At 44.2% G+C, this 27,600-nt stretch overlaps 1 protein-coding gene across 3 annotated transcripts in view; it reads left to right on the top strand.

The window, feature by feature from the left end:
* The window catches only part of NOS3 (nitric oxide synthase 3), a 1,079,476-nt gene that overhangs the window by 527,284 nt on the left and 524,592 nt on the right, over positions 1-27,600 (top strand). For all 3 annotated transcript variants that reach the window (XM_086940927.1, XM_086940926.1, XM_086940928.1), the window contains exons 4-6: positions 9,204-9,366; positions 15,802-15,893; positions 20,860-21,001. In XM_086940927.1, coding sequence (XP_086797053.1) covers positions 9,204-9,366; positions 15,802-15,893; positions 20,860-21,001 — 397 coding nt within the window. The remainder of the gene's footprint in view (positions 1-9,203; positions 9,367-15,801; positions 15,894-20,859; positions 21,002-27,600) is intronic.

The raw sequence follows: 27,600 nt of genomic DNA, 5'->3' as shown, positions 1-27,600 counted from the left end.
ACCGCTTTCTCCAGTATGGGGGCCCAGAGGCAATTTTGCCGTCTCCCCCAGGGATTCAAAAATAGCCCAGGGTTATTTTCAGCAAGAGTAACCAAGTTACTACAAATGTATGATGATGAGGCATTATCTTATGTCGATGACATCTATATAACAGACGAGGATTTGGACAGGCACTTTGAAAATGTTAACACCATTGTACTTGGGTTCGCATCAGAAGGGTACAAATTCAACTTTAAAAAATCGCAGATTGCCCACCTCACTGTCCTATTTCTAGGATATGAGTTATCAAGTGAAGGCAAAAGCCTGGCAGCCAATTTCATAGAGAAATGTGCGCTGCTCCAAGCTCCAAAACGCTGAAAAACTTACAATCAATTATAGGTTCTTGAATTTTGGAAGAACTTACATTCTGAATTATGCAGAGAGGGTTAAATCTCTCGACGAATTAATTAAACCTGATTTCAAACCAACTAATTGGACACAGAAACACACAGAAATTTTACGTTCAATACAAACAGACATGTTAGCTAAAACAAAGCTGCGAACACGCGTAAACGTACGCAACCTTGTAATCCGAGTCATCCCAGGATGATGCAGATTCACGTACCTGACCTATAATGAAGGTGAAACGGTACCAATAGCTTACAAATCACACAAGCTGAAATAAAATTCACTTCTACTGAGAAAATTATGACAGCGGTTCAAACTGTTGTAGCAAAAGAAAGAGCCCTCGCGCAGGGTAAACGTATTATAATCGTTACACCTGTACCTGACCTAGAAGCAGTGACAAGAGCAAGCATTCCAAATGCTAAAGCTTTACATCCGAGATGGATACAATGGGTTAATTCTCTTGCTGCATCAGACGTGATTTACAAATTTGATCCTAACTAAGATGCAAAAGGTGGCACAATTAAGCATAAAATGCTTTGGGAACAAGTAGTTCTTTTACAGAAAGAACTACAAAAGAAACACGTGATACATACAATGAGTCATCAACGTGATGGCGTTCACATTGCAGGGAATTCATTGTCCTGATGAAGTCGCAAAGGCAGCTCTACACACGGCTTCTGGAGCTACAATAAAGCGTGCTAGGAAAAGAATAGACTGTGAAACGCTGGTAGCAGTAAAAGCCACAATGAAAGGCAACTATGCGGCGTTACCTCTACACTATCCACTCACGAATACATACATAATTGATGCAAACTCCGTTCTTTTTGCACGAATCCCTGGAGTGGGGGACAGAGTAATTCCAAACAGAAGTGGAGAGTTTTCTTGATTCAAGAAGCACACATGGGAGAGGGTCTAAGACATCAAAATATCATAGATTCCATACGGCAATTAAACAAAGTGTACTGGTGGCCAGGAATGAGCTTGGACAGCTACGAATTTGCAAGTAACTGCCCAGACTGCAACAGAGATCGCAGTAATGAACCACCCCAGACACCTGACTACAGAGTAGCCAGCCAGATACAGACACCTCTGTTAGACAGCATTAGGCTATCTACCCACAGGCTTCCCTGCAGACAAATGCGGTCCCACAACTACTAGGACGAGATTCATTTGGATGTGGCCCCAGCACTCGGCCGACGCCAAAACTGTTATTAAAGATCTGCGAGTCTTTATCGGCACACACGCAATTGGCACGCTACATTCTGACCAAGGTCCTGCGTTTAGCTCTCGAGCTTACAAAGAGGACATGGCCAGCTTGGGCGTTGAATTGCGGTATTCTAGTCCCTTCCATCCTACGGGTAATGCGGTAGTGTAGAGAAAAAAACGTGACATAAAGCAATCTATAACAGCAAGGGTATTAGGTTCAGGTGATGGGTGGGTAAAACATCTAATAAGTGTCCAACGTAGTCTTAATAATCTGCCAAGACATTCTCTGGGTAGAATCACTCCGTAGGAACTTTTGTTTGGTTCTAGAATATTGATTAAAGACCTTGATCGTCAGACTTCAGTGGTGGAACAAAAAACCTTTGATATCAAAGATCCTTTGGCTGTTTTAAAGGACTTAAATGAAACAAGAAGAAGTCTAAGTAACACAAAGCAAAAGCCAACGGCCACTGAAGAAAAACCACTTGTCCAAGCAAGACCTGTCTGGATTGCAAAGATTGGGGATCTTGTCAGAGAAAAGATCGCGGTGAAGAAGGAATTTGGGCCTTCTTATAGAAAAACAGTACCTGTCTTAGCAATCCACTGAACAAGATCAGTAGTACTACCGCCCCTTGCTGGAAAAAAGGAGAACAGAGTTGTATCAATCGACCTGGTAAAACCACAACGATGTGGCCAATTATTAAGTAGAAGGCCCAGTGGACTCTCAAGATGTAGCAGAAGACCAAACATTGCTACAATTCAAGAGGTTCAAACTGAGAGACTAATCACATTTGATAAACCTGCAGTGAATAAAGAAGGACTATGCAACAAAGCCATGGAACTAGTGCCTCTTGAAACCCAAATTGCAACAGTTCGTCAAGAAACACCTGTCTACAATGATGTAGCCTCTAACTATACTAATATGACAAAGGAAGAAGCAACTACAAAGATTAATAACAATCATGATGCAATTCCAACAATTGATAGAACTGCCTCTGGCTATTTTATCAATTTTGCTGACTTTTCTGAAGATCCCAGTGAACATGAAGAAAAGCCAGCAAACAAAACTTTCAAAGAAAAAATAACAGAACTCTTTCATCAACTTGGAGAAACATATCTGATTTCACCATAGATTGAATTGTGGATTGTGTTAGGGGTACTTTTCCTCCTGCTCTGGCTCATTTTAGTTTTAAACTTGGGAAGAATGATTCATGGAAAATACAGTACAATGGACACAGCAAGTCAGAAAATCAACTTGGTTCTAAAGCCTCACAAATCTTCTCACATTGAAAAAAGAGAACTATCATCAGTAAACATCACAGCCATTCCTATACCTGGTGGTGTAGCATGGGACGCTACTGATTACGACATCTATGGCCCGGTTGAACTCTTGAAGTTTCCACACCAGTTCAAGGTTTTTTTAAGTGACTTTGTCTCACCGAGCACTTTCTCTGACGATTGGGACTTTGAAACTATTAATAACATGATGTCAGATTTAGAAATCTCAGCAAAATTTACAGAACATGATTTTTTAGAAGGTTCATCAGATTATGAAGAAATGTATTGCTTTAATCATTATGGGCACCACTATTTGCATAAATCTGCGAATCCTAGAAATTATTTACTTATAATCAATGAGAACATTGTCCAACACCGCCAAAAGGCAGCTCGAAAACATTTTATGAGAAATTCCCATACTTCTCAGGGTTTAATAACACAGATCCAGAAACGTTTTATTTCAAAATTATGAATAAGACAGGAATGAAAAACATGTTGACAAATACTAAACTAATTTATTCTACAAAATTGTATGCACAATTGTCTACATTTGGTTTTGAATTTTGGAAAGACAACATTGAGACAAAAACGGTCTGGGGTACAAAAGACTGGCAGGTACAAGGTTTAGAATCATTATTCAGAGCCTGCAAGATCCCAGAACAAATAATGTTCCTGAATGACACCATTCAACAAACAACCTGTCTTGGCCTAGCCAAGATAAAGGATTTAAACAAACCGTCTATACCAAAGCCCATACCTGATAGTTATAGCACTACAGATGAGGAGATAGACGTATCACATATTTTACACCAAAACAGACCTAATCCTGATTGGAGAAAATGGTTTATCTGGCCCACAGACACTAATAACGGTCAAGATAGATTCCTGAACAAAACACAGGGGTTCACACAGAACAGGCCAGACCCAAGATATTCCCAGAGACAACATCCAGGGATAATAACAACATACAGTGTAGAGAAACTATTCTCGAATGGCTACAGAAATCCACACTACCTGAAATTAAGCAACACTTGACCTTACTTAAAGAAGGCATTGACTTGCGAGATTTCTTATTGGGACCTCGCAAACAGCGTCAAAAACGCTTCATATACGCTGGTATGTATGCTGCTTACAACGCAGCTTGAAAAGTAACGCAAACTGAAACTGCTAAAAAAATACGAGAAATTGATAGTATTAATTTGGGAAAAAAAACTGTCTGTAGTGGACAATGGGTTAACAACTCTGTCCTCCAGAATGTATTCTTTGGACAGCATTGTATCATTCTTTGGACAGCATTGTATCAGCTATTGATATAATAGAACAGGATATGCTAATGTTACAACATGGCCAATTCCAATTACGTTGTATTGTACAGTTAGGCTGGATGTTACAAAATCTCTGTTCAGGCTACGTGCCCTTGCGTCTAATCAACACAACGTCATTATTTTCTATCTTTAACCTTACAGATAAACCAATCTCTTTGGCACAAAGAGGAGTAGACAATACGGTGCTGAGCATTGAAAAACTAGAAAGATTACCATTGACAGTTTCCGAAAAGCCTGTCATTGAATAGATAATACATGGCACCATTACAATACCAATAACGACATTTCAGTTTCAATATTTCCTAAACCACATACCAGCGGGACGTTATGAAAAGTTGGGTAAAGGGTACATCAAGTCAACCTGGAATTTACCTTACACGCATAGATGTTGGAGTGGGGGGAAAAAGAGGTATTTCTTAGTGGTAACAATTGTAAAAACTCACTAAGTGGTACACTTACTTCTGTGTCAAGGAATTAACTTGCATGGAGCCTGCGAGGGTTCATCAAATGATCTTTCTTGCCACCTGCACGGCACCCCACCCACACAAATAGAGCCTTTTTTCAGACAACTTTCCAACGGCAGTTACGTTGTGTTAAGTGATTGTGGCATGTTGCCAGGAAAGGCCTATCTCGTTAGTGTTTCATCCTGGGTCACTTGCTGTATGTAAGTATTGTATCCAAACAGCAAACCAGACAAGGAGGCAACGATATGGCCTTAATTGAATATCTCTTCTATTCGAATTGATACTTTAAGCAGAATGAAAGCCATTCTTTTACAAAAAACTGTGCCTTTGACCTCGTCCAGAGAGATGTATGATCTGCAAGTCGCAAGGACGTCAGCAGAGATGCATGCATTGTTATCAACAAATTGCCCTGTGCATTTCGTAGAAATGTTAAGTCAAATCTTAAACATGTCTGATACCAGCGGCATCGCACATGTATTTAAGACATTTTTTTCGGGACTATTATCACCCTTTGAAGCAGTCCTGAGCATTTTCCCAAATTTCGTACACTCTGTGTTCGGCGGCCTGCCTATCATCTTGGGACTCGTAGCAGGAGTTTATTTTTGTTCCTTCTGCTCCGATATGGCAAGTCCAGTCACAAGCAATACCCAGGTTACCATGGAACAAACGATCCTGGCAATGCGGTACAGAGATAGGATTACCAAAGTCCTCGGCTTGGCTCGGCTAAGAGATCTGAATACCACATGGTTTCTTTCATTCAGACCAATCTGGCAAGATTGCATCCTACCTGTTCTACGATGCCTGCTCTGCGGAGAAGAATGCGTGTTAGACGTCTGTCTCACACTCCCATCAGCAGTACCTATGGATGTCTATACTTTGCTTGGTTCGGTAATGGCTCATCAACGTGTTGTCCCCAGCGGCTACCAATTCTGATGACGGCATTCATTGAGACCTCACAGCAACATGCTGGCAGTGAGGTACGAGATGAAAGCAGCACACAGGTACAACATTCCGTGACCATTGCTGATCTAGACAACGATGATGGCAATGCATCTCACATATGCACTATTTCTACTTTTTCGGACATGGTCCAACATTCACCTACTGTTGTAGACAAATTCTTTGCCCGCCTACCTGAGTTAATGTTCTCTCCTAACAATGAGAATAACTTTCAAAAACACGAGCACACAGGGTTCCCTGAACTTTGAATTCGGCCTTCAGTTTTGATAAACAGAACTTCTAAAAACTTTGGAACTATTGTTTCCACAAACAAAATTATTTTTTCTCATTCCCAAAATATTTACTTTTTTTTGGGCACAGAGTAATTTGCTTAAAGTAGAACTATTCTTAGAGAACAAGATTTCTATTTTTAAGGGAAAAATCTAGAGACAATATTCGAGCTCAGCCTCTAGCACATGTACAGTCTTGTATAAATATGTGATGAAATAGTCTCGACCTTCTCTTCTGTATTAAGAGCCATTTCATGAATGTAAATTTTCATGATTCATTCATTCAGCATTTCAAATGTAAACTATATGCATTGTTTGAATGATACCACTGCTTAGAAAAAGTACAGTACAATACTCATTTCAAATGCATTTTATGTATTTTTGGGTGGGATTGTAAACACATGCTTAGATATGTTATTCTTGCTTTAGTACTTAGTAAAGATAGACATTCTATGTGGAGTGGGTGTTGTAGACAAATCTAGGGCTCTAGCGTAATTTTCCAGATTCATGCCCTTATATAGGTATAACTCATCATATCCTTATATAGGCATCAGAATCATAACCATATTTAGACACAGCCAATTTAGTCCCAATACGGCATGGCTACTTCCACAGATTCCTAGAAATCCCAACGAGTTCTTGGAGAGACCAAACTTCCAGCAGTCCGGGACTTTCCCCTGCTTCTGTATTGATTTGTCCTAGAACTCCTGGAGTCCTAAAAGAACTGCGAGTTCTTAGTGACGTATTATGTCCAACCTTACGTCAAACTCAGCACCTTCCAGGTATAAATATACCAGCATCTGCCCTAGCAAAACACACGGTGGATTGGAGCAGATTGACTGACTCCTTGCCCGACGCCCTGCTGTAGCAAGTGCCGAAGGAAGCAGACCCTCCAGCTGACGCACTGAGAGAGACGCTGTCTTTTCACTTGCTGAGAAATCCAGCTCCGGTGTTTCCCAGCTACCCTCGTGGGTTACTGGGAGATCGAGTCCTGAGAGAGAGATACAAGACCTCCTACATTCTATAAACAAGGTACGGAGCTGATTAGACCCTTAGAGAATTCTTGGATAGATTCTTGGCAGAAACTATTTAACTCAAACTACATCTCACTTACTCCTTCCCATGTACTAGGCTTAGGTTAGGTACACCGAGGTAGGCGTATCTTAGAAGCACCAGTTGAGTATGTTTAGTCATCTTTTATCATTGTATGTATTTTATCCGGATCACTGAAATAATATAGACTGCCAAAATATCGACCTGCAAAAATATCGTTGCCAAAATATCGACAGAAAAAATATCGACTTTCTATCTACAAACAGGTAAGTACAAAAATATCGAGTACAAAATATCGTTAACAATAATATAGATGTAAAAAATATCGACTTTATTAAAAACAGTGTTAAATTAAATTAATATTAAATTTTATTGACTAAAATATACTTAAAAATACTTAAATTAAATTATAATAATTAAATAATAAATGAAAATAATAAAAAAAAATTACAATCTTATTTGTTGACCCTGAACCCTAAAATATACCCCTTTACCCAAAAACCCAAAACTGACCCTGAACCCTAAAAATACCCCTTTACCCAAAAACTAAAAACTGACCCTGAACCCTAAAAATGCCCCTTTACCCAAAAACTGAAAACTGACCCTTAACCCTAAAAATGCCCCTTTACCCAAAAACTGAAAACTGACCCTGAACCCTAAAAATGCCCCTTTACCCAAAAACTGAAAACTGACCTTGAACCCTAAAAATGCCCCTTTACCCAAAAAACTGAAAACTGACCCTGAACCCTAAAAATGCCCCTTTACCCAAAAACTGAAAACTGACCCTGAACCCTAAAAATGCCCCTTTACCCAAAAACTGAAAACTGACCCTGAACCCTAAAAATGCCCCTTTACCCAAAAACTGAAAACTGACCCTGAACCCTAAAAATGCCCCTTTACCCAAAAACTGAAAACTGACCCTGAACCCTAAAAATACTCCTTTACCCAAAATGTATCAATATTATTTAATTACCAATTAATTATTAATTAACAATAACAATAAAGTAAATATATTAGCACATTAGCTGTAATTAATTTAATAATTAATATTATTTTTTCCCAATTAATTACTTAACAATAACACAAAATTATATATATTAAAATGTACTCTAATTAATGTAATTAACTAATTACAATTAATCAATTACCAATTAATTACTAATTCAAAATATGTACAAAATTATATTAATTAATTAACTAATTATTATTAATTAACAATTAATTATTAATTATAAATATTTACAAACATATATTAATTAATTAATTATTATTAAATTACTTCCCACCCTATTCCCCTATAAACCCACAACCCGCTACAGAATTACATAACGCAATTATTAAAAAAACAAATTCCATTTAATAAAATATTTTATAACATTAATACACACTTTTCACACATATTATTACATAAAAATACACTATAAAATATTATATATTATTAAAAATTCGATATTTTTGCTATCTATATTTTAAACAGTCGATATTACTTCACTTACCTGAAAAACGATATTTTTGTAGTCGATATTATGTCCAGTCGATATTTTGTCCAGTCTATATTTAAAACTCGATATTATGTCCAGTCGATATTTTGGAGTCGATATTTTGTCTGTTCACCATTTTATCCATTTTAAGTATCTTATGGTTTAGAAACCATATAAATGCTTTTACAGAATTATTTCCTAATACTCTTTTTACTTTACGCACTTTACTTTATGACAAGTATTGTGATTGTAGCAACTCACTTCTCTTTCATGAGAAAGAAGACTGCTCAATAAATAACCTTTTTATTGAAAACGCCCGTCTCTCTATTTCTCTGTACTTCTGGTGAAACTAAGCATGCACAATTGACTGAGTGAAATAGCCATCTATTGTTTCCGCGACTCTGGAGATACATTCCTTATTCTTGGGGAACAAAGTTGTCATGTTATATGGTTGTCTGAAACTAATCCCTTCTTGTATATTCGAGAAAGTTTCTAGTGACCTCTGAGCTAGCTGGCATTCACAAATTAAGTCTAACATATTCAATAGAGACCTAGTCGACTTCAGTCCTACGTCTAAACTATTGTTTATTTTATTCCAATGCGCAGAGCCTATTGGGAATATAGGAACTACACTACAGAGGCTGCACAATACCTAAGGCTGTTCCAATAGTCCCAGGTTCTCTACATTCCAGTGCTGTTGTGTATTGGTAAAGCAGAGGTTCAGCCTTTATGACATCATGGTGCTGAATAATGACGCTGATCACAAAGGTCTACTCCCTCCAGGTTAAACTCCAAGGCTCACATGGATCGCATGAAGGAGGTCGAGCAAGAGATCAACTGCACTGGAACCTACCAGCTTCGGGAAAACGAGCTCATTTTTGGTGCCAAGCAGGCATGGAGGAACGCCTCACGCTGCGTGGGAAGGATCCAGTGGTCAAAGCTCCAGGTGAGAAGGGGCACAGGTATCCAGTGACCAACACTAAGGGGCAATGGGGTGTGTGGAATAGGAAGAGTAAGATGTGGTAGATGAGAAAGAAGATAGATGTATGAAGAAAGTTGCAAGTGGCATTCAGGTCATGTTACCAGATGTCTCCAAAGATACAAGACTCTTGTCCTGGCATTTTGTTGAACACCCTAATTCATTCTGAAAGTTATAGTTCTGGTTCACTTTTGTTGATCCTCTTGAATGAAAACACCTGAAAGCAATCATTTTTAACCCTCTAACTGCCGGGGTGGTTGTGCACTTCTGTGCTGGAGCTTTTTTTTTAACATATCATTAGTTTGTTCAAGAATATATAGCTCTTTATTCTCCATGTGCATCCATAGAAACAATATATATTTTTAGTACATTCAGAACTATGTATTGGTGCAAGTCCCACAAAAATATCTCATTTCAGCCTGAAGAGCTAGTAAAAAATGTGGAGATCTTGTCATTTTATAAACAAATGCCCTCAATATTATGGGCTGGTACTACCGATACACCCTCCTCCCTTATGAAGACCCAGATAATATAATAACAAGAGTTTTTGGATGAGGGGGTCATAGATAACCCCCGGCCGTATTTATTAACATAAAATTCAAACAAAATTGTATTCATGGCAGGTGCTCAATTGAGTGTATTCGTGGCAGTTGCTCAAGTGAGTGTATTCATGGCAGGTGCTCAATTGAGTGTATTCAGGGCATGTACTCAAGTGAGTGTATTCATGGCAGGTGCTCAATTGAGTGTATTCATGGTAGGTACTCAAGTGAGTGTATTTGTTGCAAAATTGTTAATCCATCTCCAGAAAGAAGAAAAGACAGAATCCGTCGAAAGGTAAAGCGGAGCTTTATTTTACAAGTGATCTCCAGAAACGTATATCTCAGAATACCACTAAACTGTCAGTCCTCCCACTTAATACACGCCGTTCCCATTCAAACCACAACACACACACAAGACACAGGATCTACATTCATACAGCACACGAACCACAACATGCGACACTGACATATTTAAGTCACAACAAGGCATGCATATTGTTTGTGGATGACGCGCATGCATTCACGCGCGTCATTCCAAACAATAACATCATACCACACACCTCCCTCCTTTTCTTTTTTTTTTAAGTGAGAATGAAGTCTCTGAACCAATCTGGAGCCCTGCGACTTCTTGAACTTCTCAATAATTCTTGTGCATTAGAATCACAACTACCCGAAACAGCAGCTGATTCAGATAACCCTAAACCATCAGCAGTGACATCCAAAAACACATTAGATGTATCATCTTCAGAAAAGTGCTTGCTATTATTAAACTTTGAAACTCTACTAAAATGCCAAACACTTCCATCTAGTACTCTTACAGCGTTCTTAAATACTTAAATTACTTCAATTGGATCAGACCACTTTGCCAACCCCTTATGTACATAACTTCCCTTTTTTAATCTCACAAAATCTCCTACTTGAATAGGAACACAACTTCTTGTCTCCTTTTTTGACAAATCATTCTTCATTTTCTCCTTATAAGCATCAACTTTCTTGCGAATTTCTCCAAAATCAACCTCTGCAAAATCAACGCGACCACTATCCTTGTTCTTTAACCACCAAGGAACAAGATTGGTACTGGGTTTCCGCCCTCTAAGCAACTCAAAAGGAGATAATGAGGTAACTGCATTAGGAGCCGTTCTGTAAGACAATAACATGGACTGTATCGCCTTATTCCAGCATAAGCCACCTTTGACAGCTAATTGAATAGCTTCCTTGACTACTCTATTGAATCTTTCTATCTGGCCGTTTGCCTCTGGCTATTCTTTTATGAGAAATACCACACCTACTAAAATAACTTTCCATTTGCTTACTAACAAACTGTGGGCCGTTGTCCGTTACTACCTCTTGAGGAATACCCTCTCTACAACAAATATCATCCATGAATTGTATGATGGCATCACTGGTAACCTCTCTGACCATCTTTATTTCCGGCCATTTTGAAAAGTAATCTATCAACAGTATGCCAAAAAAATGCTGTTGTGGCAGGACACTAAACGGTCCAATAATGTCAATACCAAGTTTATTCCAAGGTGATGTAGGTAACTCTACAGGTTGTGGCACACTGGGCAAAGCCTTTGCTGTTTTATCACTATTAACACATAATTCACATAATTTAACTTGTTGTTCTACAAAATAATCAATACCAGGCCACCAAAAATTGTTTTTCAATCGCCTCCTAGTGATTGATATACCAAAATGCCCTTCATGAGCCAAATCAAGAAATTTCTTCCTGAGACCAAAAGGTGGAATAAAATTGTCACCTCTTAATAAAATGCCATTTTCTATGGCCAATTCATCTTTAATTTGATGATAGCTCATTAAACCTCCGGTAAAATTTCCTCCTTCAGGCCAACCCTTCAATATATATTCTTTCACCTCTTTAAGTTCTAAATCCTTGTTCATTTCTTCATTTCATGTTTCCTCTTGTACTACTGAATTCTCTTCAAATACTAGATTGACATCACTGAAAACATGTGCAACTTCACACTCATCTTTATCAACCACATCGGATTCCTTGCACACCAATGGAAGCCTTGAAATGCAATCAGCATGAACATTGGACTTCCCAGGAATGTATTCTAAAGAATACTGAAAATTTCGCAACCTGGAAGAAAGTCTTGCTAATCTAGAAGAGAGTGTACGTCCCCCACCCGGGGACAATATGTGCACCAAAGGTTTATGATCTGATTTAATGATACATTTTGTTCCCCACAAAAAAGGTCGAAAGTGTTCCGCTCCCCAAACACACGCCAAAAGTTCTCTTTCAATTACAGAATAATGTTGTTCCGACTCCCTTAATGTCCTTGAAGCATATGCTACAATCCATTCTTTGCCCCATTCCTCTTGAATCAACACAGCACCCAATCCACAGTTACTTGCATCAACCATCACAATACATTTCTTCCCAATCACAAATGGTTTGAGACAAGGTGCTCTAATAATCATTGACTTTACAGCATTCCCAGACCGGAATCGAGCATCCGAGGACCGGACCGGTTTCGAGGTAACACCTCTCATCAGCCCGGCTAGCTTGACTCCAGTGGTGTGAAGGCTCTGGGACCCACGTCTGAGCTACCCCAGTACACTCAGGGAGAAAATTACAAAAAACTATTTGATGGACAGAATGTAGATCATTGTCTTACATTCACCCCAGTACAAGGATCTGGGCCTAAATCCGTCGTTTTTTGCACTCCACACCACCCTGGGTCAGATAATGGCTTTATGCAAAATTAGCTCTGACCCTGTGCCCCATGGGAACAGTCCAGTCCGAACTACAACAGCCATATCTTTCCCAGACCGGAATCAAGCATCCGAGGACCGGACCGGTTTCGAGGTAACACCTCTCATCAGCCCGGCTAGCTTGACTCCAGTGGTGTGGAGGCTCTGGGACCCACGTCTGAGCTACCCCAGTACACTCAGGGAGAAAATTACAAAAAAAATTTTGATGGACAGAATGTAGATCAATGTCTTACATTCACCCCAGTACAAGGATCTGGGCCTAAATCCATCGTTTTTTGCACTCCACACCACCCTGGGTCAGATAATGGCTTTATGCAAATCAGCTTTGACCCTGTGCCCCATGGGAACAGTCCAGTCCGAACTACAACAGCCATATCTTTCCCAGACCGGAATCAAGCATCCGAGGACCGGACCGGTTTCGAGGTAACACCTCTCATCAGCCCGGCTAGCTTGACTCCAGTGGTGTGGAGGCTCTGGGACCCACGTCTGAGCTACCCCAGTACACTCAGGGAGAAAATTACAAAAAACAATTTGATGGACAGAATGTAGATCAATGTCTTACATTCACCCCAGTACAAGGATCTGGGCCTAAATCCATTGTTTTTTGTACTCCACACCACCCTGGGTCAGATAATGGCTTTATGCAAATCAGCTCTGACCCTGTGCCCCATGGGAACAGTCCAGTCCGAACTACAACAGCCATATCTTTCCCAGACCGGAATCAAGCATCCGAGGACCGGACCGGTTTCGAGGTAACACCTGGTCAGAGCTGGTTTGCATATCGCCATTGTCTAACCCAGGGTGGTGTGGAGTGCAAAAAAACGATGGATTTGGGCCCAGATCTTTGGACTGGGATGAGTGTGTGACATTGATCCACATTCGGTCCATCACCTGTTGTGTTTGCATATTCCGCCCTAAGTGCGCTGGGGATGCCCAGACGTGGGTCCCAGGCACTCCACACCACTGGAGTCAAGCTAGCCGGGCTGATGAGAGGTGTTACCTCGAAACCGGTCCGGTCCTCGGATGCTTGATTCCGTTCTGGGAAGGACATGGCTTTTGTAGTTTGGACTGGACTGTTCCCATGGGGCACAGGGTCAGAGCTGATTTGCATATCGCCATTGTCTAACCCAGGGTGGTGTGGAGTGCAAAAAAGCGATGGATTTGGGCCCAGATCTTTGGACTGGGATGAGTGTGTGACATTGATCCACATTCGGTCCATCACCTGTTGTGTTTGCATATTCCGCCCTAAGTGCGCTGGGGATGCCCAGACGTGGGTCCCAGGCACTCCACACCACTGGAGTCAAGCTAGCCGGGCTGATGAGAGGTGTTACCTCGAAACCGGTCCGGTCCTTGGATGCTTGATTCCGTTCTGGGAAGGACATGGCTTTTGTAGTTCGGACTGGACTGTTCCCATGGGGCACAGGGTCAGAGCTGATTTGCATATCGCCATTGTCTAACCCAGGATGAAGCTTGTTTGTGAAATATTATCGCTGAGATCGACCACGACATCCTGCGTGGCTTACTCATTTCCTACGTTTAAAGCCCAGCTGGGCCTTTACTCCATGATAGGATTGCCCCAATCCACTTCTTCCCTGTATATGTCCTGATGAAGACCCAGATAAAGGACTTAACATAGCCTACAAACAGGGGTCGAAACGTCAACGGCTCTTTTCTTTCCTTGGACTTCCGGCACATGCCCCTGATATTTCTGAATTCAGTATGCGACCGTTGAATGTCATTAGTCTAATAATTTTCAATGTATGCCTTGATTTTTGGCTTCTGTATTTGAATTATCACAACCCTATTTGTAATATTGTAATTCTTACCTGTTTTTTGACTGTTTTTATTTTCTTTGACTCTACACTTCCTTGAGCACTACCTCTCCCTTCCCTCTTCCCTCCTCTCCCCATTTGGGGCTATTTATTAAATGTGATTGTAATTTGGTAATGGCATATATCCAGTGTTGATAAATAAATGACAATACCTGAAAATCCCTCAATTGTTAGTTTAGAGTACTTTCAGTGTATGTAGTATACAATACGCTTCCCTTGCGGGGACCCCTTTTGTATATGTACGGTACAGATGGGGCACATAATTCCGTACAGGGCAGAGACCGGTTAGGCAGGCAGGCTAAACAGAGGGAAAAAGCCAGGTTTTCAACTCCCTTCGTAGAATAATCTCCGAAACCTCCAAGCGGAGCCCCAAAGGGAGTTTATTCCAGTTCTGAGCTGCCAAAAAACGAAAGGAGAGAAAGGAGGTACTCAAGGGAGTGTATTCATTGCAGGTACTCAAGTGAGTGTATTCATGGCAGGTACTCAACTAAGTGTATTCATAGCAGGTATTCAAGTGAATGTATTCAAGGCAGGTACTCAAGTGAGTGTATTCATGGAAGGTACTCACTTGAGTGCATTCATGGTAGGTACTCAAATGAGTGTATTCAGGGCTAGTCGTGCAACCTCCAAGTGTTTTACAGGTCATAGTAACATGCCAGCGCAGACCACATGATTTAGGAGTGCAATAGGTTAAGAATATTTTTTGTTATTGAGGTGCGGGGTAGATTGTGAGAGGAATGCCCCTTTCGCTCAGGGCTTCACGTTCTGTGATCACTGCCCATGATCCCCCGATCCGCCAGAACCTGTCTTGGATTGAAAAGCAAAACAATAAAGAACATTTCTGTGTGAAATGAATTGGGAAGAGGGGGGAAGCTTTTTGTTTTTAATTTGGAATTATGTCATGCATGATATAAATTATTAATGTAATGGATATATACTAATTTATTGCATGCTTTAGGCTTGAAAGATTGGTTGCCTACATTTGTTATGAATTCAAGCCAAATGAAGTTTCCTCTTTTTAATCCTGTGTGAAATATTTAAATTGGAAGATTGTTGTTATCAACTATTTGTAACACGAAATTGAAATAAAATAAATAATTTAAAAAAATGAGATGACCGAAACAAAGATGTGCCTGCTTTAATGGGCAGCTAACAATAGTAATGAAGTGTGACAGTAAATAATAGTGCTGGCTTGCGGTCGTGTAATTTGGCAGTCAAGCTAGTGGAGAAATCATTTTTCGAGCTGAACATTACATTGATACAATTGGTCTTGTGTGCTCAAATTACAGGTGTTCGATGCTCGAGATTGCACCTCGGCCCAAGGAATGTTCACCTACATCTGTAACCACATCAAATATGCAACCAACAAGGGAAACATAAGGTACTGAGCAGCTATCAGGCTTGCATCTCCAGGCATACATGTCCCTACTGTTCTCTGTCCCTGGCATCAGCATCTACCTGTACCTACTGTTTCATCTCCTAGTGCCTGGCATCACCAGGCCTATATGTCACTATTGTTTTCTGTCCCTGGCATCAGCATCTACCTGTCCCTACTGTTTCATCTCCTAGTGCCTGGCATCACCAGGCCCATTTGTCACTATTGTTCTCTGTCCCTGGCATCAGCATCTACCTGTTCCTACTGTTTCATCTCCTAGTGCCTGGCATCACCAGGCCCATATGTCACTATTGTTTTCTGTCCCTGGCATCAGCATCTACCTGTCCCTACTGTTTCATCTCCTAGTGCCTGGCATCACCAGGCCCATATGTCACTATTGTTCTCTGTCCCTGGCATCAGCATCTACAATCAATCAATCAATCAATCAATCAATCAATCAATCAATCACGGCATTTGTAAAGCGCGCTACTCACCCGGAGGGTCTCAAGGCGCTGGGGGAGAGGGGTACGTTACTGCTCGAGCAGCCAGGTCTTGAGCTGCTTCCTGAAGGAGAGATGATCTTGGGTTCGCTGAAGGTGGGTGGGGAGGGAGTTCCAAGTCTTGGCTGCCAGGTAGGAAAAGGATCTTCCTCCGGCGGTGGCTCTGCGGATGCGTGGTACGGTGGCGAGGGCGTGGCTGGTCGATCGTAGCTGGCGGGTGGACGTGTAGAAGGTCATGCGGTCGTTGAGGTACTTGGGGCCCAGGTCATGGAGAGGCTTGTGTGCGTGGTTGAGTAGTCTGAACGTGATTCTCTTGCTGACGGGGAGCCAGTGCAGGTCTCTCAGGTGTCCGGTGATGTGGCTTTGTCAGGGGATGTCCAGGATGAGTCATGCGGAGGCGTTCTGGATGCGTTGGAGTCTCTTTGAAGTTTGGCTGTGGTTCTGGCGTAGAGGGTGTTCCCGTAGTCCAGTCGGCTGGTGATGAGTGCCTGGGTAACGGTCTTCCTGGTTTCTGTGGGGATCCATCTGAAGATCTTGCAGAGCATGCCCAGGGTGTTGAAGCATGATGAGCAAACGGCTTTGACTTGTCAAGTCATCGAGAGGGAGGAGTCCAGGATGAAGCCCAGGTTGCCTGCGTGGTCCGTTGGCTGGGAGCGGTGCCCAGGGCAGGGGGCCACCAGGAGTCATCCCAGGCGGAGGGTGATGATCCCAGGATGAGGACTTCCGTCTTGTCTGAGTTCAGTTTCAGGCGGATGTTCTTCATCCAGTCGGCGACGTCTTTCATCCCTTCGTGTAGGCTGGCTCTGGCGGTGGCGGGGTCGTTGGTGAGGGAGAGGATCAGTTGGGTGTCGTTGGCGTAGGAGATGATGTTGAGGTTGTGTTGGCGTGCGATGGCTGCGAGGGTGCTCATGTAGACGTTGAAGAGGTTTGGGCTGAGTGAAGATCCTTGTGGTATGCCGCAGATGACTTCGGTGGCCTCGGATCTGAACTGGGGGAGGCGGACTCTCTGGGTTCTTCCAGCGAGGAACGAGATGATGCACTCCAGTGCTTTCCCTTGGATTCCGGTGTTGCTGAGGCGCTGCACTAGGGTGCGGTGGCAGACAGTGTCGAACGCAGCAGAGAGTTCCAGGAGGATGAGGGCAGCTGTTTCCCCGTTGTCGATCAGGGCTCTGATGTCGTCGGTGGCTGCGATCAGGGCAGTCTCGGTGCTGTGGTTGGCCCGAAACCCGGACTGCCAGGGGTCGAGGGATCCGTTCGTCTCGAGGAAGGCGGCGAGCTGTCTGTTGACGGTCTTCTCGATGACTTTGGCAGGAAAAGGAAGGAGCGAGATGGGACGGTCGTTCTTGAGGTCGGTGGGGTCCGCTGTCGGTTTCTTCAGGAGGGCGCTCAGCTCGGCGTGCTTCCAACTCTCCGGGAAGGTGGCGGTGTGGAAGGAGGTGTTGATGATGTCCAGGAGATGGGGTGCGATGATGGCATCGGCCTTGTTGAAGACGTGGTGTGGGCAGGGGTCGGTTGGTGATCCGGAGTGGATGGAGTTCATCGTGCGGGTGGTGTCTTCGGTGTTGATCGGGGTCCAGTTGCAGAGGGTGGTGGTGGCAGGCGTTGGTTCGGTGGTAGGGTGCGTGGTCTGTGCGTTGAAGCAGTTGATTATGTCGGCGATCTTGCGGTGGAAGAACGAGGCGAGTGAGTTGCAGAGGTCTTGCGAGGGAGTGATGTCGTTATTCCCGGCGCTGCGGTTGAAGAACTTTTTGACGATGCTGAAGAGTTCCTTGCTGTCGCGGGCGTTGTTGTCCAGTCGTTCTTTGAGTGCCGTCTTCTTGGTGGCGCGGATCAGCTGATGGTGTTTGCGGGTGGCGTGCTTGAGGGCGGTCCTGTTGTCTGTGGTCTGGTCGAGCCGCCAGGCTTTCTCGAGGGTGCGACAGTTCTTCTTGGAGTCCTTGAGTTCATCGGTGAACCGGGGGGTTTTCTTGCTGCCGGGTCTGCTGGGAGGGATCTTTAGTTGTGCGAGGTCATCGGCGCAGGCGGTCAGCTACGTGGTGAGGTTGCTGGCTGCTTCGTTGGGGTCCGTTGTGCTGGTGGGAGGGTTCTGGCTGAGGGAGGCGGTGAGCTGCTCAGCAGTGATCTTGCTCCAGCTCCGGCAGGGAACCTGTTGCGGGTGGTGGTGAGTCGTAGTTCTTCTGAAGCTGAAGAGGACGCAGCTGTGGTCAGTCCAGTGGAGTCCAGTGGAGTGGCTGAAGGAGATGTGCTTGCTGGATGAGAAGACGGGGTCAAGCGTGTGGCCGGCGTAGTGGGTGGGGGTGTTCACCAGTTGCTTGAGTCCGAGGTTGGCGAGGTTGTCCAGCAGGGTGGTGGTGTTTCTGTCATTGTTGTTCTCCAGGTGGAAGTTGAGGTCCCCTAGGAGGATGTAGTCGACGGAGGGAAGGGCGTGCGGGCTGATGAAGTCTGCAATGTCTTCGCTGAATTGTGTGCGTGGTCCCGGGGGTCTGTAGATGAGGGTGCCTCGGAGGGTGGTCTTGGGGTCGGTGTGTATCTGGAAGTGGAGGTGTTCAGCGGCGGTGAAGGTTTCATCGGAGTTGGTTGAGATGCGGATGGTGTTCTTGTGTACGATGGCGATGCCTCCTCCCGTCTGGTTCACACGGTCCCTCCGGGTGATCTTGTAACCGTCCGGGATGGCAATGGCGATGTCGGGCGCTGAGGAGGCGTTCATCCAGGTTTCATTGAGGAAGGCAACGTCTGGTGCTGTCGCGTCGAGCAGGTTCCAGAGTTCCACGGCGTGCCTGTGGACGGAGCGGGTGTTGAGCAGGATGCACTTGAGGTGGTTGTTGCTGGTGTCTGGCTTGGCGGGAGTGGTGCAGGTCTGGAGGCAGGTGAATTTGCAGTCTTAGCAGGTGAATGGTCCGTAGGTGCGTCTCGGGGTGGCTCGGTAGCAGGCGGGGTTCCGGCCAGCGTTGAGTACGTTGAGGGTGGTGGGGGTTGTAAGTCCGTCGTGTGGGCTGGCGTTCTCGGGGGCCAGGGGTCCTGGCGCTGGGCGCAGTCCAGGCGCGGACAAGCGCAGACGGGCTTGCCTTTGGAGCACCTTCGGCGCACAATCGGCGCGCTCGCTGCGCGTCAACGCTGCACGTGGACGTCATAAGTAAGGAGCCGGGAGGTCGGGTCAGCTGGGTGGGGGGAGCGGGGCGGCGAATGGGCTGGCGGGGGCGGGGCCGCAGGGAGGCAGCAGCGGGAAAGTCTTACAGGCACTTGTTTCATCTCCTAGTGCCTGGCATCACCCGGCCCATATGTCACTATTGTTCTCTGTCCCTGGCATCAGCATCTACCTGTTCCTACTGTTTCATCTCCTAATGCCTGGCATCACCAGGATATGTCCCTACTGTTCACTGTTCTCTTCCCCTGGCATCAGCATCTACCTGTTCCTACTGTTTCATCTCCTAATGCCTGGCATCACCAGGATATGTCCCTACTGTTCACTGTTCTCTTCCCCTGGCATCAGCATCTACCTGTTCCTACTGTTTCATCTCCTATTGCCTGGCATCACCAGGCCCATACACTCCCAATGTGTGCAGTATTCAGTGATGGGAATGACTAGTTCACCCTCTTGCATTGTCTGTACAGCCATCTGGACTGGGCACTAGCCCACATATTTCCATCCTGGAAACATTGGTGACGTACAAGTATCTGTAATAAGGGATAGCAGGAGTCACGTACATCATTAAAAGCTGAAACTGAAGGGTTTGCTGAAACGTCTCAGACTATTACAGGAGGCGTACCTACTCTGAGTGTGAATTCTCAGGGTTTGGTGGAGATAGGTCACATATCAAGCTGATAACGGGGACCACTAGCACTTTCATCCTGACCGGGATTCAAGGGGACGGTGGCTCATCCTCCATAGTCACTGTGGTGAAGTAGTGGAATCCATCACCTTAGTTTTCACCGGGTAAACCCAGACATCAGTAGCCTATTAACGGACTCAAGGCAGCTCATAACTTGTTCCCTTAGGGGGGTCAGAGCCCTCTCGCAGAATACTTTCTATTCTCTGAGTCAAGGACATGGCTCAGTAACCAGAGTATTCCCATCGGTATGTTGTGTGAAGATGATTTTGTAAGGGTACAACCTCAGTAAAAGTGGGCTTGCCCTTGCCTGAGAGCCCTAACATCAACTACTTCATTGTTCCTCTCTTCAGTTTGCTTTACAACCTATGATGTGACCAATAGGTCGCTAATTCACCAACCACAATAGCAGGGGTAGTGACAGTGAGATCTTGTTACTTTAGCACACAGTGATATCCCAAGGTTGTCCCCTTGGGAGTGCGTTGTGCCCCTGATTTCAAGGTGTGTCTTCTGATCGCTTATTTACATCCCTTCCTCTTATACTGCTTTTCTCACCATCACTGCTTCAAGACAATCTTTTTGCAATAGGGTTTGTGTTTGTCAATCACAGACTGTCATGATAATGCCTCTGCTTGGGTTTAACAGGTCCGCCATCACCATCTTCCCTCAAAGAACGGATGGACAGAGTGACTTCCGCATCTGGAACAGCCAATTCATTCGCTATGCTGGCTACCAGCAGGAGGACGGCTCAGTCATCGGTGATCCAAACAATGTCGAGATGACTGAGGCAAGGCATATCTTCTTTCGGGCTATCTGAGGGGATTGACAGTGAAGGCATGGTATTGGTTGGGGGGCATAGAATAACAAGCATTGGAAAAACTGATAGGTCTCGCCTACTAGAGAGCTAATGGCTATGTTAATATTTTTTACCCATGTTGTACAGCAGCACAACTGCTGTGCAGCATGGTTAAAGTAAACAAAAAGGGCTCTGACGTGGCCAGTTCTGGCTGTGTCATTGCTTTTTGTTTTATTGCTTTCGGGAAGGGTGGAAAAAGCTCTATGCATGGGCTGCGTATGCCCCATCACAGTGCTTTTTTTACTTTTAGCTGTTGTGTAGTTCCTAGGAATCCCCAAGACCTGCACTTTTTGGATGACCTAAACTGAGGGCTTGGTGTAGAAACTAAAAGGTCGATTATGATTGCGGTGAATCCGCATTCTCCGGGCCGGTGGAAGCCACCGCCGGCCCGGAGGATGCGGATTCACCGTCGCGGTCAGAGAAAACACCCACCGCCAGATTATGATGGCGGTGGGAACAGCGGCAGAGGCAGGTCCATCAGCTGCTGATCCGCGGGGGTTGACCGCAATTTGGTGGCGGTGTCTGCAAGACACCGTCAGCCAAATTAGGATGTGTGTGTAAACATGCTTTTCCGCTGCGACTTTTCCGTCGTGGAAAAGTATGTGGACCTTTGCTTCTGGGGGCCCCTTGCGGGCCCCCAGGGTGAAGGGGGGTGCACATGGGGGGTACCTATGGTACCCCCCTGCATTTGCATGTATAAAGCGGCAGGCACTTCAAGCAGCACCCGCCGCAATGTTAAAGATACGGGATGTGACCGCCAGGGTGGCGGTCACATCCTAATTGGTATGGAGGGAACGCCGCTGCCCCTGCGGATGGTCCCTCCACCTCGGGGTGGCGGACGGACGCAGGTTCGTCCGCCATCATAATCGACTTCTAGTTTCAGACACTCCCACAGGAAACATCAGCCGTTAGACCAACTAGCTCTACAGTACCACTACCACCCCCTGTATCTTACAGTAGTGTAGGTAGTTTCTGGCAACCACTGAACATGACAACCCTGATTCCTCAGGGATCGTGGAAAACAGTGCAGTACTTTTCACTCAGTCACTCATACTTACTTATTCTCAGACAATACACTGGATGGCGATTAGGACATTTCAATATGTATTTATTGGTCCAGTGTCAGTCTTGTGTAAAACATATTTGCTGCAACAATCAGGAGACAAAAGCATACGAAAGAAATCGCAAGTATTATTATAGTAAACAGTAGATACATTTCTACCATAGTGCTAAGAAGATGAACATATATAGTTCAGATAAGACAGTAGCACTTGCATACTCCTATAATGAGCTCCCTACGTAATTTGCCAAAGTGTACCTAGCCTAGATAAGTAGGTGTAGCATGTATATGTGTACAGGCATAAATGTATGTAGCAAGAATCCCCTAAGGAAGAGCCAACCCCCTCACCTGATGGTAGATAATGAAGGACCCAGTCTCTGCTCCGAGGATGACACCCTGCAAGGGATGTCAGACTGCTGCGTGTCGAAGATTCAGCATGCAGGACCCCCTGTCAGCTTGGAAGGAATTCTCCTCTAATTAGCAGGGGGGGCAAGGGTCTTATATACTAGAGTGGTTACTCCAGGGCTCCTTCTAAAATCGATATGTTTTGAAAACAATCATAAATGTTTTTCTAAAACAATGCGATCATGCATAGCGGGCTTGTTGGCCAAGGATGAAAAAAGTGATGACCCTTATACAGAATAAATATGCAGTGTCTGAGGACATGTTTATGTACGTCAGGTGCAGGGATTATGATAAAATACTAAGAGCCTGGTGTTGAAGAGATAGGAGCAAGCTACTAAGTAAAAGGTCAGCTGTTCAAAACCGTTATTGTCATGTGGATGGGACAATGTATGTAACAAGGGGCCATACATGACAGGACTAGCCTAAAGGCAATGCTGCTTTTTTAGGTTAAGCCTATGAGCACGCATGCGCTGCTCTGCGAGGCATAGTGTAGCCTCTCTGTGGGCTTAGGTCACACCCACCACTTGTAATTTGCTCCTTGTAGTGGCCCTCGTAAAATCTTCCTCTTCTATGGTCGCTTGTTGTCTTTGTTCCGCCTTTTGGCTGTTTGCTTCTACCCTGATGACTGGCCCAGTTACATGGATCAGGGTACTTTTCACCAATTATACACTTTTTGCACACAACTTTTTAATTTGCTTCAGCTCGCTCGCCATCCCTACACCACTTACTGTGCATTGTTGCCTTTCCTGCTTTTGTCGGCACTCCCTCCAGTGAGCATCTGTGGGATTAACCAGAGTAAGCCACTTTGCGAGCCTGTACACATTTTTTTTAAACTTTATATAGCGCAAAATCAACCTGAAGGTGTTGGAGCGCTTTGCGTGAGCATCAGTTGCATTGCAGTCACCTGCGCTACAGATCCCCAAGTATTGCAATAGTCGGTCCGGGCCATCTTTGAATGGGCTATGAAGGCATCCAACCCCCCCATGGCACCGCACATTGTGTGAATGCTTTTTTTTTTTTAATATATTTATTGAGATGTTAAGGTGCAGTTTGCAGTACATAAAAAATAGAAGAAGAAGGTTAAGAATAAATACATCAGCATCAATCAATAGCAACAATTAGAGAAAACATGTCTAATATACTTCGTATCATAATAGCTCGAATGGGATAAAATCAGTTAATAGCATTAATAAAACGACTCAAGGCTTCACAGAATTAAAAACGCATATCAGCACAACTCGGGCAGGATATAAATAATTTCTTCTAGAAGGTTCTTAAAAGTTCAGCGGCTAGATTCCCTCCATCTTCTGAGGGGGGCCCAGATGTTTCTTCCCATTTCCTGCAGCTTTTTCCCTTAAATTCATATAAACACGCCTCTATATTATGCATTCCCAATAATCTTGTGAGCCACATCTGAAAGGTGGGGGCGGTGGTATCCTTCCAACCATCAGAGATAAGTATGCGTAACACTGCCACTGAGATAAAGACCAGGGCTTCAGCATTTCTTGCAGCTTTCAGTTTACCATCAGTACCTAGCAAAACCACGGTAGGGGATAGATCGATGCTTTGATCTAGCAGCCCCTCCAAAAACATCTGCATTTCCTTTAATGTTGGAGCCAGATTGGGGCAATGATAAAACATATGGAGTAAATCTGCCGGACCCGTATTACATCTGGGGCATCTGTCATCTTCCCTTACACCCCACACAAATAATTTCGCTGGGGTGTAGTATAAATTATACAGAGTCTTATAATGCTGGGCCTTTAGATTTGAGGATCGGAAGATTTTCTTATTCATAAGTAGGGCAAGATCCAGGTCAACATCTGGATCGCCTAACTTCTGGGACAAAGTGGCTTCCGGTTTTTCCAGATCATCCTTGAGACCTAGTTGTAAAAGATTATAACCTATTTTAATTTTCCTACCCCCTTTTCTCAGGTATACGACCATTGGGTTCTCCGCAGGGAGTGAAATCCTTGGCTTGACTGCCCGCACTGTCTGGACAATTTGATTGTATAACAGCCACTGGCTGGATGGAATTCCAAATATCTGCTGCAAAATGTTAAAGCCCAGGATATCAGCTCCTACCATAATATCCCCCAAGCACTTTACCCCCCGCCCCTTCCAGAGTAGACTATCTCTATTTTGGCCTAGCTGGGGAAAGATGTTAGAGTTCCAAAGGTCAGTAATGTTGTTTATTTTTGGAATATTCAAATATTTCCTGACTGCCTTCCATGTCCCCCACACCCCTTCTAGAATTTTATATCTCGCTCTCTTATAATACCTGCGGTCCACTTCACACCTTAGTAACCAAGTAGCCTTTCTTCCCACTAGGAGCTCAAAGATGGAGGGGAGTGCCTGATTATCCGGCTGGTTTTCCAGTACTGCAGGATCAAATTGAAACAATATATTCATTTGTACCAATAAACATGTCCAATGATACAGTCTAAGGTTCGGCATAGCCAAGCCTCCCCTCGCCAATGATAAAGACATACGGGTAATCGATCGTCTGGTTTTGCCATACTGCCAAATGAACTGCGAAAATACTGATTCTAATTTTCTGATCACCCTTTCTTCCAACAACAGTGGAATGGCCCGAAATAAATACAAAACCTTTGGAAACATAGTCATTTTTAAAACATTCACCCTCCCAATCAGTGATAAATGTAACACATTGATTCTTTTCAGCTCGGTTTCGATAGAATCTATCAGGGTTAAATAGTTATCTTTAACAATCCCATCAACATTGGCATTCACCTTTACCCCCAGATACACGGCTGAATCCACAAACCTTTGGTCTGTCTTATTGATATTGTTCGTGCAAATTATCTGAGTTTTTTCTTCGTTCAAGCGATACCCAGATCGCCGCCCGAACTCCTTGGCCAGTTCACACAGCTCTATCATAGATTGATGAGGATCCGTTGTTATTATTGCCAAGTCGTCCGCATATGCTAACAGTTTAGTGGAATGACCATTAAGTGTCACTGGATTTATCAGTTCTGAGGCTAGAATTTTCTGGATCAGCGGGTCGATGTATAAAGAGAACAAAATTGGGGAGCACGGGCAACCTTGGCGGATGCCCCTTCTAATTAATATTTCATCAGATTGCTGGCCCATGACCGTAACCCTCGCCACCGGATCACTATACATCGCCTTAATGGCTCTTATGCTTTTATTCCAGAAACCCCTGCCAGCTAGGATATCCCACATAAACTTCCAGACCACGTGGTCGAACGCTTTCTTCGTGTCGAGGAGGATCATGGCCATCCGCCCCCCCCCCCATGGCAGCATGGGCGTCAAATAATGTGATGGCCCATCTGGTATGATCCGTTGTGCCCAGGTTTGCCCTTTTTATGAAATATAACAATATTATTCTCTTCCCAAGAGTCTGGGATTGCGCCTGTATAAACAATACCATCAAATAAATCTAGGAGGATTGGAGCAGTCTCTTTTTCTAGGCATTTGTAGACTTCTAGGTGGATCCCGTCTGGGCCTGCGGCCTTACCGGCTGCTAGCTCCCGTAAGGCCATCCTTACTTCAGTCAGGGTCAGGTCTCTATCCAATAGATCACTGCTATGATTGTCTAGCACAGGACCAGCATCTTCAATATCTGGGTTCTGATCAGGCACCATATCTTCCTCATCATACAGTTTTTGGTGAAAGGTCTTCAAGACTCTTAATATATCCTTCGGCACCGTATAATCGATACCGTCCTCTTGTATGGTGGATATTATGTTTTTTGACCTCTCCTGCCTGATCCGGAGTGCCAGTGCCCTCCCCGCCTGCTCACCCGTTTCATAGCGCTTTGCCCTGGAAGACTGGTAATCTCTGACCTCTTCCTGAGTGAGTATTCCCTGAAGATCCGCTTTAATAGTGACAATTCTGTTTAGGCTCACCTGACCATCTACCCCCTGGACGATATCCTTAATATGCAGTTCTTCTGCCACCACCAAATCCCTGATCCTATTCTCCACCTCCCTCTTATCCTCTCTCCTTAGCCTAGCTGCGCAGCTTATAGATTCACCCCTTAGAGAGGTCTTAAATGCTTCCCAGACTCCATTTCAGGATGTGCTATAATGATTCATATCATAAAATTATTTTGCCCACTGTCTGATATGTTCCACAAACCTTTTATTGGATAAGAGCTTTCTCTTGAATGTCCAGCTTGTGTGTTTTCTCTCAGCCTTATCTACTTCTAGGGATAGGATCAACAGGTTGTGACCTGAGATTACTTTCAGTAACTTCATAATATGTGCCTTGTTAAGTTCTGTGGAGGTGATCAAAAAATAGTCTAGCTTGGAATATTTCTGGCATGGGTATGAAAAGTATGTAAAACCTGGATGATTTAAAGGATCCTTGGAGCCCCAGACATCCTTCAGTCCGTGTGATTTCATAAGTGAATCCAGAGCCCGGTATACTCGGGGTTTTCGTCCTGAATACCCACCTACCCTGTTCCAATCAACCGAGATATTCAAGTCGCCACACAATATAATAGGTGTTGGCCAACTAGCTAGCTCTTCCTCTAATACATCATAAACCTCAGGGTCATAATGATTTGAACAATACACTACGCACATCGTATAACCCAATCTCAACTCCGCTATTACCCATCTCCCCGAGCTATCAGCCTTAGATCTCTTGATCCCTCCTAGAGTTTGTTTGGCCAGTATGGCAACCCCCCTAACTGTGGAAGTTTGTGAGGAGCAGGCAAGTAGATCAAAGCTGTTAACACTACCGTGGATTGGGGGTCTACAGGGAATGTTTATAGACTTGTTGGTGTACGTTCCCTCCCGGGGTTAGCTCTGCTCTTACGAAGAGGTACCGACGGACAGCGCGGGGCCTCCCTCCTGAGCAACCTGACAGGTAGAGGTGAGGCTGGGTTACCCAACAATTGTGGATATCCAGAGTATGGCCTGACACAAACAAAAGAATTGAGCAGGAATACTGGTGTTGTATTATAATTCATTTTTCATATCTTACACAAACTGCAGCAGCATTGTATAAATATCTGGTCCTGAAGAAAGCCGCTGATACTGAAATCAGATCAAGAGGCTGAAACATGTCGACC

This window comes from Lissotriton vulgaris, chromosome 10 (assembly GCF_964263255.1).
Source record: "Lissotriton vulgaris chromosome 10, aLisVul1.2, whole genome shotgun sequence".
Lineage (NCBI taxonomy): Eukaryota > Metazoa > Chordata > Amphibia > Caudata > Salamandridae > Lissotriton > Lissotriton vulgaris.
This window is presented reverse-complemented; position numbering and strand designations above follow the sequence as displayed.